The 14,949-nt window shown below is 39.5% G+C and overlaps 1 protein-coding gene across 1 annotated transcript; it reads left to right on the top strand.

Moving 5' to 3' along the window:
• The first annotated feature begins 5,341 nt into the window (after nt 1–5,341).
• On the top strand, nt 5,342–14,785 carry LOC124637542. The gene is made up of 13 exons (XM_047174054.1): nt 5,342–5,435; nt 5,721–5,855; nt 6,517–6,590; nt 6,778–6,899; nt 7,187–7,378; nt 7,577–7,691; nt 11,053–11,107; nt 11,184–11,295; nt 11,810–11,948; nt 12,465–12,590; nt 13,690–13,847; nt 14,010–14,149; nt 14,415–14,785. Exons 1-13 carry the CDS (start codon nt 5,342–5,344, stop codon nt 14,783–14,785), a joined length of 1,833 nt encoding a protein of 610 aa, XP_047030010.1.
• Nucleotides 14,786–14,949: the final 164 nt, after the last annotated feature.

Raw genomic sequence — 14,949 nt, 5'->3', positions numbered from 1 at the left:
AGGTTAAGGCAGATACTTCGTTGTTCCATGTTAAACATTAGAACGGAGCTGCATCTTGTCGGACCAGCCCTAACATATTTGGAAAAAATATCATCTGGGCGTAGCAGTTATGATGAAGGCTACACCTAATTCCTACCGAAGGCGAGATGATACAACTAAGTCTAGCTGAATATGGTCGGTTACGCCTAGCTTTAGCCGCTTAAAATTAGGTATAGTCACACTTCGGCGTTTAGTCGTAACATCCATAAATTAGAATAAATAATTTGAATGTTAGGTTACCCTTATTCCCATTTAAAGAATTCTGAGCGCTTCCTAATGCTTCAGCGAATATCGACTTCAAGTGTGACATTATGAGCTTCGGCAGTTCTTTTAAGAAGTATCCGCTGACCAGAGCCTCTACCGTCGGATACATTAATGAAGGTGCAGTGAACAACATACGTCTGAAATGGAAGAACATTAGGTATTATCACCCGCATTCAGGAATATACTGCTTTTACAAAGTCATAATCGGTTTTATGACTTCAATAAATATACTTCAAACCATCTTCTAAGTGTGGGAAATATTGTGCTGAAAACCGCATCAAAGTCGGTTCGGCCCTCACGTAACATACCCGAGAGATCAAACTGAGAACCTCCTTTTTTGATGCCGGTTAAAAACTAGAGCTAAGACATTCAGATCAGCAAAGTGAAAGTCAATTTTCGTTTTATTGAACACGTAAGAAATATCTTAGCAACCCTTGAATGTATCTATCAGATCATTTGCTTTGATTGGTTCAACTTAACTTCATAATTGGACCTTACCTATAGCCAACGATTTCTAATGTCTTATACGGCTCTCCGTCCACTTGCACTTGACCTGGCTTCACTTCGAGTTGTACATCAACGGCCAAGTCCTTTAACTCAATTACGAAGGCGTATCGGTCTTTTCCTATATCTATGTGACCCCGTATCTGTAGAAAATGAAAACAAAATTGCAGGACTTCGTCTGCACGCTCACAGGTACCTACATACCTAATAGGTTTGCCAGTGATTACCGGGACGAGATTGAAAGGGGCCCTATTACTAAGACTTGGCTGTGCGTCTGTCAGGCTTTGTTTCAAAAACCGTGATAGCTATTCAATTGGAATTTTCCAAAATGATGGATTTCTGTAACTGTGAAAACTATAGTAAAATAAATATTTCAGGGAAGTTATTGGAAAGAGTGATCTTTCATGGATGGTACCTACATGGGAACCCTTCGGGCTTTGCGTTGGACTGACTTGCAGTTGGCCGGAATTTTTATGCCCGATTTAACACGTATTCCTAAATCTCAGTGCAGTAGCTAGTCTTGACCTCCAAGTACGACAGACAGGCAGAGATCCTTTCGTATTTTTATATTATTTAGGATTTAAATGACTGCATCTATGTTTCGATTATAAGGAGGTGAAAATAAATCTGTAGAAAGCATAACATCTAAATGTAAGATATTCTTTATTATAAAATACCAAACGTACCTGTAGAGTGCTGAAACGAATCTGTTCTCCTATCATGGCAGATTTCATTCTGTAAGGGCCACCGGAGTGCGCACAGTACAAAGTGTCCAGGCCTGTCAGTACCGCGTCAAGTATTGTTAAAGTTTCCGATTTGTTTACAGACGTTTCCTGTAAGATACAAAAGCAAATACAAAACTATATTATTCGAACGACGATTTTACACTAGCGACTTTTCCGCGTATACGCGCGGTGCTAAAATCTTTCACGTGGTTTTTAAACGTATTTTTTGTACCAAGATATGTCAAATAATTGACAAACCGTCCCCGTAAGAATCAAGCTGTGTCCCGGGTTGTTCCAAAATGGCCTTGTGGGTTTTCAAAACTTCACAAAGCAATTCAGAGGCTGAAAGTTAATGGACCCGTGCATCGGAGAGCACGTTAATATCGGTCCTACGCCTTTCCGGTGGTGTCGGATTGCCGGCCCATCGGGCCATGAGAGTTAAGGAATAGGGAGTGCAACTGTGTCTACTCAAAATAAATGTTTGTGCAGGCAGTTCTTTTTATATTAGAACAATTCAGTCTTTTTATATGAAATAAACATCAAAGACTTTGATTTGACTTTTTACTCTTACGTACCCTTACGTCTTCCCAATAAAAAGTTTTATCCTTAATGTCAATCGCTCCACCGTTCCTCTCAATGGTAATTTTATTTAAGTTTCTGACTATTTCTGTTACATACAACCATGTTGCCTGAAACACTACTTCTTGATTTTCTCTGGAATTCAATAACGATACTGTACAAATATCCGTCTATTTTTAAACGCCATATTTTTATGGCGTTTTAGTATACATGCGAAAGAAATTACAGATTCAGAAGAGAACAGTTCTCGTCATACAACTCTGCCCCTCTGAAAATAACCATTTAACTCCCTGCGTATGCGCAGTAGTATTTTATTCGAACATTTTGATTTTCGGGAACAAATAACCAAGAGATGAGAACTTAATGGTATGATGACAATAGTGTTTACCTTAAGTCTCTGAGGTCTTTATGGAAGATCGAGGAAGTGTTGATGAAAGTAAACATGGCTGCTTGGACCTTGGGCACCAGCTCCTCACTTATTGGCCTCATCAGTAAATCGGTCAGTTTCAAACCTGTGGCACAATTAAATATCAACATCTTTTAATATTTATTCTTTAAAATTTTATGAAGTAGGTACTAGGTCCATATGTAAATGACATGCAATCTTTATACATCTAGTTTGATTATTATTTTTTGCTTTAACAAGACCATCATTTTTGTACCTACTTACTATACATACCTCAATAGCTAAGCAAAGCTGTCTCTATTAACAACATGTTTCTCTATTATAAAATCGGATTTACCCAACACGATCTCAATAAACCCCGTTACACACTAAAGTCAGTAACACTTTGCGTAAAAACAGTTGGTATAAGTTGCAACCTTACTGTAGATATTATTTGGGACACGATTTAATAAAAAGGGCTCAAGACTTGGGGAGTAGGGGCTAGTGTGAACATGGAAGTAATCTGGAGTCTTACCGTCGTCAAGTCTATAGGGATTATACCTCGTGATGACTGGCGGAGAATCGTCGCCTGGTTGGTATAGCTATGGTAGGAATTACACAAATATTATCGCATAACACTTTTAGAAAGAAGAAAGAAAAAAATTGACTCATAAAAGTTTGTTTTAAAACGTAACCCCCGGTCGGTTAAAAATAAGGGTTTCTCCGATTTAAGTAGTGCATAAATTACGCCAACATTTTGGCCAGTTGAGTGTCTATATCTTTGTTTCAACTTCATCCAGATTTCTTTTCAACTTTTGAGTATTATACTCCTGCATGCATAGTGAACGTTCGACTAGCAAAATGCATTTGGGTTTCCTTGTGGTGGCTCCATTTTGTCTCTCTATCCTTTTAGATTACTTTACCCAAAGATAGTTTAAAGTGAATATTTACCTCAATAGTGTGCTGGCAATGCAATAATCTTAGATGGTCATATCCCAAATTAACAGATTCTCCAGTTAGTGATGTAATCAGAAATCCATTTAATACGCAGCTATCCAATATGAGGCTAAAAGACAGATATTACTGAGTACGTGAGCTCACGGCTAACTTGGATTCCTATAATCTATCCGTTGTTTTGTTGTACATAATTTATATTAAGCATCTAAATTCAATCTTTAAAATTATCGGATGGATAGGTTATTAAAACCCGTTGTAAGTACATAACAGCCGTACGATTCGATCAATGTAATCGATCAAACGCATTCCATACGTTGATGAATAAGTTTCTCTGTGTTTCGGAAGGCGCATTGTCAATGCTCCTAGTTGTCATTTGTACGTTCGAATGTCGTTTCGAAAAGCCAGAAGCCGTAATATTGGAACCAGACTACTCTGTTGTAACTGCGTTGGTTTCTAAAACACTGGTACCTACCTAAGTCCTTAAGTGCATATTGGAAGCAAACCAACAAGCGATTGCCAACCCTTATTTTGTAGAAAGAAGCTAAGAGGATGATATGACTAAACAACAATTTATTGGTAATTGCAAACGTCTATAAAACTATTCACATTTTAAATTAGGTATAAATAATTATGTTACGCAACCCATGCCATTATGTTACTTGTAATAACAACTATGAACTAAGTCAGACTTACGTGATTTTCCCGATATCGGAAACTTGTTGGAATCGAAAAGGCGATGCCTCATATGGATTCTGGTAAATTGGCTCATGTATAATATCACTCTTGTTCCTCGCTATCGCATAGTCAGCGTGTATGATAATCTTACTGAGGGCCGCGTAAATTTTGAGCACATTGGAAGCTAGAGAGAATTGTACTTCGGGCAGATATAAGCTAGGTAGCTGTTGGAGAAGTATATTTAATAATACTCTGGAAGAAAACACAAATGAATACCGTCATTAGGTTTAATACTAAACTTTCAAAATACCTAAAAATAGATTACAAGTCTAAAATTAATTATTATTTTTAACTATGATGTCCTCCTAGCCGACTGTCGGCTACGGCGGCTGTTCTCATTTAAGGAGATTAGCCAACTGCGCAGGTATTATTAGTAATTGAATTAAAATATATTAAAAGACACTGCATAATACTTACAGTTGGACTTGATTATCATCGTGGTAAATTCCTAAGGCTAAATCTTCATTTTGTCTTCTGATATAGACATTCATTCCAGGATTGCCTACATTTTCAAGTAAAGCCTGAAAAGCCAAACGGTAATTGTATGTTGAGTGTTGTCCCATATCACACTCTCGAAATTTTTACTAAACGAGAACCAAATTTCATTGAAACCGATTAAGTAAATTGTGTCCAAAATTAATAAGTTAATTCACTCACACTTGTTACCGCATGTTCCAAAGGCTTCCTGTATATTTCCCAATCATTTCTAAATTTGCGAACAGATTCTGTAAGTTGAGTCATTATTTTAAACCCTATTTAGTTTGAAAATGCTCATATATTTATAGGCAGGTACAAAGATTTTAATTTTTGATAGAAGAGACTCATTAGAGCAACATGACTTCAGTTTGGCATACATTGTACATTTTACAATATAACGCATCTTACCACTGTTGAAATAATCTAAGATGGTCTTCTGTATAGGTTCAGAACTAATTTGACATATTAAAAAGCTTGTAAATAACAGAAATGTAGAATACATCTCAGGTATATTCGCCTACAATGTGAAGCCACAATCCCTTTACATAAACATAATCATTGAATTAAATCATTACGTTATGAAACTTTTTAATTGAATTCACTGGTTTATGGTCAAGTCATTGTTGATAAGGAAACGGAATTTGTTCAGTGGAGGGAAAAATTAGAAGTTGGAGACATGAAGAATATAAAATATATTCTTTTATTACTCTGCGTATTTTACAAGTGGGGTTTTATACAAGGTTCTTCTTTTTCCCTTGAAGATGATGAAGGTAGATCACTTTAATTTTAGTATAGGTACCTATTCCATGTAATAGGAAGGTGTCTGATTGGTATTCAAACTTTCGCGGCGTCTAGTAAGATAAAATGCAATAATCAATTTATTTTAGCGTCCTAATACCTACGTGGCTATTTAATTACATATTGTAGAATTACCCAGGTGTACTAAGCATCATATCATGCTTAGACACCGTTTATACCATACATTCTCACATTAAAAAACTTCATACTCGCGACTTCCGTAAAACAAATAATATTACTATAACTGTTCATTTTAGAAGAATATGTAGAAGAAAATGTATTATCCAATGTTGAGGGGTCCGATAACGCAGCAGCTGATGACACACCCGAATCAAACTGTTGGATGAAGCTAAATGCTCCACATCACTTCACAGTCATGGATCAAATTGATGGTAACATTCTCAATTCTTCTACCACCGTAGCCATTGAGCATAGGAAGCCGACCCCAACATAGTTGGGAAAAAGGCTCGGAGGATGATTCTCATTTCTTCTCCATCTTAGGCTGCCTGTCCACCGGAGCGGAGCTAGGCTGCGGATTGGAGAAACTGAGAAAATCACTACCCACAAAATCTCCGCTCCTCAATCCTATTGGTTAATATTTCTCAATTTCTCCACTCCGCAGCCTAGCTCCGCTCCGGTGGACAGGCAGCCTTAGTGTACCATACAACACACTGCGGACTAAACAGTCGGCCGACAGTTCGCCCTATGGTGAATTCAATCACATCGAAATCGGTATCTGATACAGATAAATACCTGATCGATGTTGTGTTAGTAGGCACATCCATTTCCATACTGATTTATGAGTCCGAATAAACTGTCGACCGACAAAAATTTTGCAGTGTGACCACTGATACATATTGCTCATTATTATTCTTCTGTTAGAACATTATTTCGTTGAGCTTAATGAGCTTTAGTGTATCAAGTGGGTATCTCTTTATAAAATAATAAAAAAAAAATTTTTTTTTGGATGACATCCCACCTAACAACACAAGATTTTTACAACCACAAAATTTATACTGGTACTTTTTATACAATTGAAATTGACCTTCACAGATCGCTACAATACAGTAAGGACTGATATTCACGACGCCATGATGGGTTCAAACTTCGATGAGCATATGATTGAAGTACGTACTCTTAGAAAAAAAACTAAGTATGTACAAATTTAAATTTTGTCTGGTAATCAAACCTATAATAAGACCAATTCTGCGCTAGGTATATTATATTTTATGAACAGAGTAATAGTCTGGTAGGATAAAAGACCAGAAAAGTTTTGACTTTGAATGTTAATTTTGTATTGTCTTGGTATTTCAGGATCTAGTGCAAAGTAGAGGAGCCGCGCTCCGGGAAGTACACGCGTTCCACTCCACGTCAACGATACCATCAGGGATCAACCTCGGGGGCTTCTGTATGCTACGAATGCCTGACTCAGTACTGTGAGTTCTTTACATTCTACGTGACATTTGAATTTAAAGCAATCGCTTTACTACAGTTTCAGTTGCCCATTGTCATGGCTCATTGCTATTTATAACATTTACATATTTTTATACCGGTCTTACCCCGACTTTATACTTAGTAAGTTGCTTTTGTAAAAATTACGTAAGTAACTAGTAAGCTGTAATAAGCGGCTAATGTGAGCAATACCTAACCTAAGAAAGGTCTTACAAATAATAAATGACTTTAATTATAAGATCTAGGAAAACTGAATCATATCTGTCGTCAGGTTTTTCCATCGCATGAAACTTCGCAACAATACACATTTCAAAATTGAGTCATTGCATAACGACTTCACGAACATGATGGTGAGGATAAACCTGTGCCTGCATGACTTGCACCTGAAGGGTGCGTATGAGCGCTCCCTCACTGACGATGATCCCTCCGTCCTCATCTACGCTCCCACCTTCGGAGAAGTTGAGTAAGTACAAGTGTTCCTATTTCTTAATACAATTTGACTGGGGGTCATATTGTATTACGGAGTAGGAACACTTCCATGAAACTGGTAAGCCTACAGCATTATTTACTTTCTGCAAAAGTAATCTACTTATGATGGACGGATGTTTGTATTCTTTATTTTTGTTCGCGCATATTTGCGACGTTTACATACGTTTTCCAGGTTTTTGCTGAGAAACGTGAAATACAAAATGGAAGGCCAATACAGAATGATTAAAAACAGACTCAGGATTGAAATGGTTAACTCCGAAATCATCGCTGACGATATTTTGATGACTGCAAGTATTTATTTACATTTCTATCACTTTGAAACTTGCGAGTTTCAGGTTACTTGCTCAGAAAGAGTTGTTAAAACAAATAGTATAATGGGCAATTTCTAAAAGTTGAATTTTTAAAAATCATTTGTCGAAAAATTAGTAAAATATTAATTTTTTTGAACTCTTGTTATTTCTTCAATAGATTACTTTTTAATTATTGATATTCTGAAGTCCCCCTTCTTCCAGTGGGTGTCGTAGAAGTCGACTAATGGAGAAAATTGCACCGAACACCAGTGCGAGAGAAGGAAAACTCGGAAAAAAACCCTCTATCAACCCGTCTGGCCAGCGTGATAGCAGTAGGCTATATTCCTCTAATGTGCAGAACAAAAAAGCCACGGCCCCTAGTTCCCGGCAGTCCCGCTATTCCCGGTCACGGTGGCGACCGTGGTTACGGTGGGACAGGGGGTGCGAAGAATCTCCGGGTTACGGGAGGCCACCAAACACAACTGACTCTTGCGACGTACAACGGCCGCACGCTACGGCTTGACTCGCATCTGGCGCAACTCGAGGTGGAACTTGGGAAGATTAGGTGGCACATATTAGGGTTATGTGAAGTTCGAAGAGAGGGGGAGGACACCATAACCCTCGAATCAGGTCACCTAATGTACTTCCGAGAGGGAGACCAACAATCCCAAGGTGGCGTTGGGTTTCTGGTTAATAAGTCCCTAGCTGATAACGTTGTGGAGGTGTCTAGTGTGTCGAACAGGGTAGCGTACCTTATCATAAAGCTCACCGACAGGTATAGCCTCAAGGTAGTGCAAGTGTACGCACCGACCTCGACACATTCAGACGATGAAGTGGAGGATATGTTTGATGATATATCAAGGGCCCTCCACTTCACTACAAAGACCCATTACACCGTTGTCATGGGGGACTTTAACGCTAAAGTGGGAGTACAGATTTGCGGCGAATCGGCAGTAGGATCCCATGGATTTGGAAGCAGGAATCATAGGGGGCAAATGCTCGTCAACTTCCTTGAACGCGAGGGGCTCTTTTTGATGAACTCCTTTTTCAAAAAGCAGCCCCAAAGGAAGTGGACGTGGCAAAGCCCCGACACTATGACTAAAAATGAGATTGACTTCATCATGACGAACAAGAAGCACATATTCAGAGACGTCTCCGTGATCAATAGGTTTAATACCGGTAGCGATCACCGACTTGTCCGAGGCTCTCTGAATATCAACTTCAAGGCCGAACGTTTCCGTCTGATGAAGGCCAGGCTCCGACCAACACTGCTCCAAACCATGACAGGATCCGAAACGTTCCAGTCAAATCTGGAGAACCGATTTGCCGCCGTGGAAACCACAACAGACGTTAACCAGAACCACGAATATGTGGTTCGGATCCTCAGGGAGGAAGGTTCGAGATTCTGTAACATGCAGCGTAAGGGCAAGAAATCAAAGCTTTCGGAAGAGACATTAGGGCTTATGAAGAAACGACGTGAAAACCCGCCTGTCACTTCGTCAGCTAAGCGGGCTCTAAACCAAGAGATCAACAAGCACGTACGACGCGACCTCCGGTGCTCCAATACTCTTGACATTGAAAGAGCAATTGAGCTGAATCGGGGGTCAAAGGTGTTCGTACAATCTCTTGGAAGAAGCCACTTGACGAAGCTGACCACAACAAGTGGAGAAGTCGTTTCTTCGGTGCCGGCAGTCCTTTCGGAAGTGGAAAATTTCTATGGCCGGTTATACGCATCGCATGCATCTCGACCTGATCCCGGAAATGAGGATTCTAGAGCCACATTAACACGCCATTTCACCGAAGACCTGCCAGAAGTCAGCAGTGGCGAAATCGAGATCGCTCTGAGACAGCTCAAAAATGGAAAAGCCCCTGGCGAGGATGGCATTACAACAGAGCTTTTAAAAGCAGGAGGTAAGCCCGTACTGGGGGAGCTCCAGAAGTTTTTTAATGCCGTCCTGTTTGAAGGGAGAACTCCAGAGGCGTGGAGTAGGAGTGTTGTCGTCCTGTTCTTCAAAAAGGGAGACAAAACCCAGTTGAAGAACTATCGACCCATTTCCCTCCTAAGCCACGTATATAAGCTGTTCTCAAGAGTGATCACGAACCGACTTGCGCGAAGACTCGACGAATTCCAACCACCGGAGCAGGCTGGGTTTCGGAGCGGATACGGCACTATAGACCACATCCACACAGTGCGGCAGATTATACAGAAGACCGAAGAGTATAATCAGCCCCTGTGTCTAGCATTTGTGGACTATGAGAAGGCCTTTGACTCGGTTGAAATCTGGTCTGTTCTGGAGTCCCTGCAGCGTTGTCAAGTAGATTGGCGATACATCCAAGTGATGAGATGTCTCTACGAAGCCGCTACAATGTCCGTCCAAGTACAGAATCAGCAAACAAGGCCCATACCGTTGCATCGAGGAGTGAGACAAGGGGATGTTATTTCCCCGAAACTGTTCACTAATGCAATGGAGGATATGTTCAAAACGCTGAACTGGAAAGGACGCGGCATCAACATCAATGGCGAACACATCTCTCACTTGCGATTTGCTGACGATATCGTCATCATGGCGGAAACGCTGCAGGACCTACAACAGATGCTGAACGACCTGGCTGAATCTTCTCTACGCATCGGCCTACGGATGAACTTGGACAAAACCAAGGTCATGTTCAATGAACATGTTCTACCGGAACCGATTGCGATACACGGCGCCGTTCTCGAAGTTGTTCGGAAATATGTATACCTCGGGCAGACATTGCAGTTAGGTAGAAACAACTTTGAGGACGAGGTGAATAGGAGAATTCAGTTGGGTTGGGCTGCATTTGGGAAGCTACGTCGAGTCCTAACATCGTCGATCCCACAGTGCCTAAAGACAAAAGTCTTTAATCAGTGCGTCCTACCTGTCATGACTTACGGAGCCGAAACGTGGACACTGACGGTACGGCTGGTCCACAAGTTTAAAGTCGCTCAGCGGGCTATGGAAAGGGCTATGCTCGGCGTTTCTCTGAGGGATCGCATCAGAAATGAGGTAATCCGTCAGAGAACCAAGGTCATCGACATAGCCTATCGAATCAGCAAGCTGAAGTGGCAGTGGGCTGGCCATATTAGCCGAAGAACCGATAACCGTTGGGGTAAACGAGTTCTAGAGTGGAGACCGCGCCTCGGCAAACGTAGTGTAGGACGTCCTCAGGCACGGTGGAGTGATGACTTGCGCAAGACGGCTGGCAGGAGCTGGATGCGAGAAGCCGAAAATCGATCTCAGTGGCGTGCACTTGGAGAGGCCTATGTCCAGCAGTGGACTGCGATAGGCTGATGATGATGATGATGATGATATTCTGAAGTACGTTTATTTCATTTCAGTACGTAAATCAAGCTGCCGGAAGTTCAGCGGTAAAAATAAAAAAGGAAAACTTAGGTACTCAGCTATAATATTTTCAATTCCCTTGCAAAAATTGCAAAAACAACAAACATAACATTCGAATGTTTTTCAGGTAACTTCATGAGTAGACTTAAGATAGATTTGGACCTTTGGCTGAAACATTATTTTAATGACTACATGATATTCATCAGCCTAGATGGAATTAGCGATATAGATAAATATTCGTAAGTCTCTCACTTTACTTACTTATATACTTACTTATTATTATATTCTGAAACCATTATGAAAATTACAGTCTTCATCTGCCTAACCTTTTCCCAACTAAATATTTAGAGGAGCTGCGTCAAGTGTCGGATGAGGCTGAATATCAGTGTTCTACAATCTACATAGACTACCTATCTGAGCTCCTTAACTCAATTACCTGGGCAACCCGATACGCCTTATTAGGACTGATTGCCAAACTCTCTGGCTTCTGACCAACCTCTGCCCAAGATGTTCAAATGAGAACCAGCACCCACCAATTAAAGGTGTCTTCCGAAACACTGAGGAATTCCTCATGACGAGATGGTAAACCGTCAGGATTCTCCGCTCCAAGCTTTGCATGACTTTCCTATCGATCGACTCCTAGGTTATTACGTAACCACGAGCTCTTTATAATTAACAATATATTCTTCAATATTGGACTCGTTTTGATATAATATAATGTAGTATTAACTAATAAATTATTGTTATTTTAAGAAAATATGACAAAGAGAGAGCCACCGCTTTAGAAGAGTACACAGACAAAGCTATCACCGATATCGTGACAAGAATAAGACAATTAAAAGCTGATACAATCCCGGTGCCCGCGTTCACTTTCAATTCCATCCAAGGCGTGGTAAGTCTTTGGGTCTACAGATTTTTGAACAGCACTGGCGGATCTACCTTGACTATACAGTACGTACGGGACCATGCTCACAACTCTAATTTACTTGTAACGTCACCATTTTTCTCCTTTTTAGGTACTTCTTTATGTAGTCGCTTATATACTCCCTTCTCTGCTTCCCCAGTATTCTCCTTTTTTTACTCTACCTATTGACTTAAGTAGGCAGAGTACATATGGCTTATGTACTCCTCCTATTTACTCCCTTATTTGCTACCCCTAAACAGATGCTCTCTTATCTACTACCCTATGTAGCATTTTATGTACTTCTCTACGTTCTCCTCTTTCATTCTGCCTTACAAGCGTTAGTATGTATGTACTCTTTAGAAGGAAGAGGTGTCATTAATTTTCAATTTTCATCATTTTTTGTACTGACTGACAGAATTGTCAACCGCACCAAAAAACGGTTAGACCATACCTGGGTACATTGCCTTGATACCCCAAAAACTTGACGTTCTTTTTTATTAACAGGTAATTAAACTTTATGATGGCGTGATACGAGGACTTGACAGTATGTACAGGCGGTCAGTGGCCACCGGCGTCAAACAGAAAGACATTCGTAGAGTTGATACCGTCGTAGGATTCAGCAACTTGAAGGTACGTGGCTAATTAACATCCGCTTATAATAGATCATGGAATATAAGGTACAGACGCCAGCACGTCAAGCTAATCTAATTTGTAAAATTTTCCCAGTCAACATTGAACCTTTTTTTTGTAATTTATTTATTATAAGGACTTTTACACATTGTGCATACCAGTCCCTAACCACATCTGATTGCAATTAATTTACAGGTACTTAAAATTAAATAGATGATGAAACAAAACTTTGATGCCATTAATTCAAAAAGGCACTTTGCCATCTTAGAATTGCACTGCATTTAAGGTGAAAGTAATTAGCGTATAAAAGCCTTAAGTTTAAATCCCTTCTAAATAGTACAATAACTAGATTGTTATCTGATATGCAAATAACTATTATAGGAGAAACAAAAGCATTCCGTTACTTGTTTATGTGTATGACGAAGTTAAAGAAGAACAGGTTGCTTCTAGTGATCCCCTAAACATGGTTACGTTAAAAATATGGGTAACTAATTTTAATGTGAATGAATTAGTAATTATAGTTCGGCCATTCAGAGAATGCGTTCCTGACACGTCGCGATTGAACTGACGACGTAACTACATTCATTGATTATTGATATAATAATGTTGTTTTAATGCTCCTCAATTGTTAAAACGGTAAACAACCAGCAAAAATATTTTTATCGTAACTGCAACGCCATTGCAAAGTTACGTCGTCAGTTCAATCGCGACGTGTCAGGAACGCATTCTCTGAATGGCCGAACTATAAGGATAAAATATAAGGATTGGTTTCCCATATTTACGGATGGTGCTAACATTGAACCTTATACTTGAGACAAAGTTGAAAATCTTTTAAAGAAAGGCAGATTATACCAGCTTAATAGGCTATCGTCTGTACATTTTTGACTTTCCATAGTAATAGGCGTAGAAACTACTTGTGTCTATATACAATAAATATATAGTCAAAAAAAAACTTGGTGACTGGCACAGAGCGTCTCTAAGGTGTTAAGTCCGCCGTTGTACATTGTGCAAACATATAAATAAAATAAAAATGAAGAAGAAGAGAACAGAAAGATAGAAAGAAGAACTTAACTTGTGTTTAACCAACATACATTTTCAGGTGGTTTACAAGTATGAAGCAATGTTACCGACGGGCGTGCCGCCTCTAGCTGGCGTGCTAATCTTGTCGGCCAATGAACTCGCGGCGCACCTGGCTTTGACCTTAGTCAAAGATCCTGAAACCGTTGACTTGGACATCGAATTTCTGGATCAGATGAAGTAATTAAACATTGAGCTTCTTTTCTCTCACTCAGTGACTATAATGGTGGTTGAAACATTCTTTACGATTGCTGAATACCTACGCAAAAATGTTAGTGTTGCGAACTCCTCACGCAGTTTTCGGGAATATTCGGGATATGTCTAAACTATTAACTATTTCAGACCGGAATCTTTGACGGTTGAAGGAGCTGCGAATACAATGATAGGAAACTTTAAGCACCTGCTGGAACACCAGATCGTTGCCATGATGTCGAATACCCTCCTTCACGGCATATTGATGCTAAGATCTCTACCCAGTTGCCGTAAGTAGTGACATCTAGGAACATTTAAAAACTGCGTGAAAGATACCAAGACTATTACCGAGCAACTGATCTCAAAACTCTCATCAGCTCCTTGTTTACACTGATCCAATTTTTTTGGTTTCGTAGTTTACAGCGCTTTCACCGATTTTACTTTCTTTTTCCGCGTGTAGCAAAACAGTGTGAAAGCGCTGAGATAAAAAATAGGATCAGTAGGAGAAACCGTACACATCAAATGTATATGAATTGTATATATTATTCTTTTTAGAACCATTTGCCAACCAAATTGGAGTTAGAATCAAACCAAATAGTGGTGTGATCAGTGAGTACAAAGATTATGCGAACCCTCAACTCAGTGGTGAAACTTTATTTCGCGACGAATTTGAAGTAGAGATGGCAGTCTCTAGTGACGAAGACGAAGACTACAGAGCAGCGCTGCGCTCAACAAATAGGCCGCAAGTTAAACAAAATAGTACTAAATCTATCAATAAGCAATCAAAGAAAAATATTAAGAGGAAAAATAAACCGGGCCAAGAGAAAATTAAGACGATAAGAAATAAAAAACGTAGTAACAATAACAAGCCAACAGCCAAATCACAAAATGTGAATAAGTTAAATATTATAAAGGTGCGAAAATAAAACAGTAATTTCATTTTAATTTGTCCACATCCAAAAGATCACCATAATTCACCTTTTTTTTATCTAATGATACAACGATTTTTTTAAGTTTTCCTTTTAATAAAGGAAAACTTGAATAATAGGTAGGTACATGCATGTTGAAAATATGAAAGTCAATGTGGATT

Source organism: Helicoverpa zea, chromosome 16 (assembly GCF_022581195.2).
Source record: "Helicoverpa zea isolate HzStark_Cry1AcR chromosome 16, ilHelZeax1.1, whole genome shotgun sequence".
Lineage (NCBI taxonomy): Eukaryota > Metazoa > Arthropoda > Insecta > Lepidoptera > Noctuidae > Helicoverpa > Helicoverpa zea.
Note: the sequence above shows the minus strand (reverse complement) of the source record. Positions and strands in the feature narration are given on the sequence as shown.

What these genes read in the sequence shown, in the direction of transcription:
- LOC124637542 (XM_047174054.1), top strand. Translation starts at nt 5,342, where the DNA reads ATGAAGAATATAAAATATATTCTTTTATTACTCTGCGTATTTTACAAG. An exon ending in TCGATGAGCATATGATTGAA is followed by an intron (nt 6,591 to 6,777) that starts GTACGTACTCTT and finishes TTGGTATTTCAG; the next exon opens with GATCTAGTGCAAAGTAGAGG. An exon ending in AGCGATATAGATAAATATTC is followed by an intron (nt 11,296 to 11,809) that starts GTAAGTCTCTCA and finishes TGTTATTTTAAG; the next exon opens with AAAATATGACAAAGAGAGAG.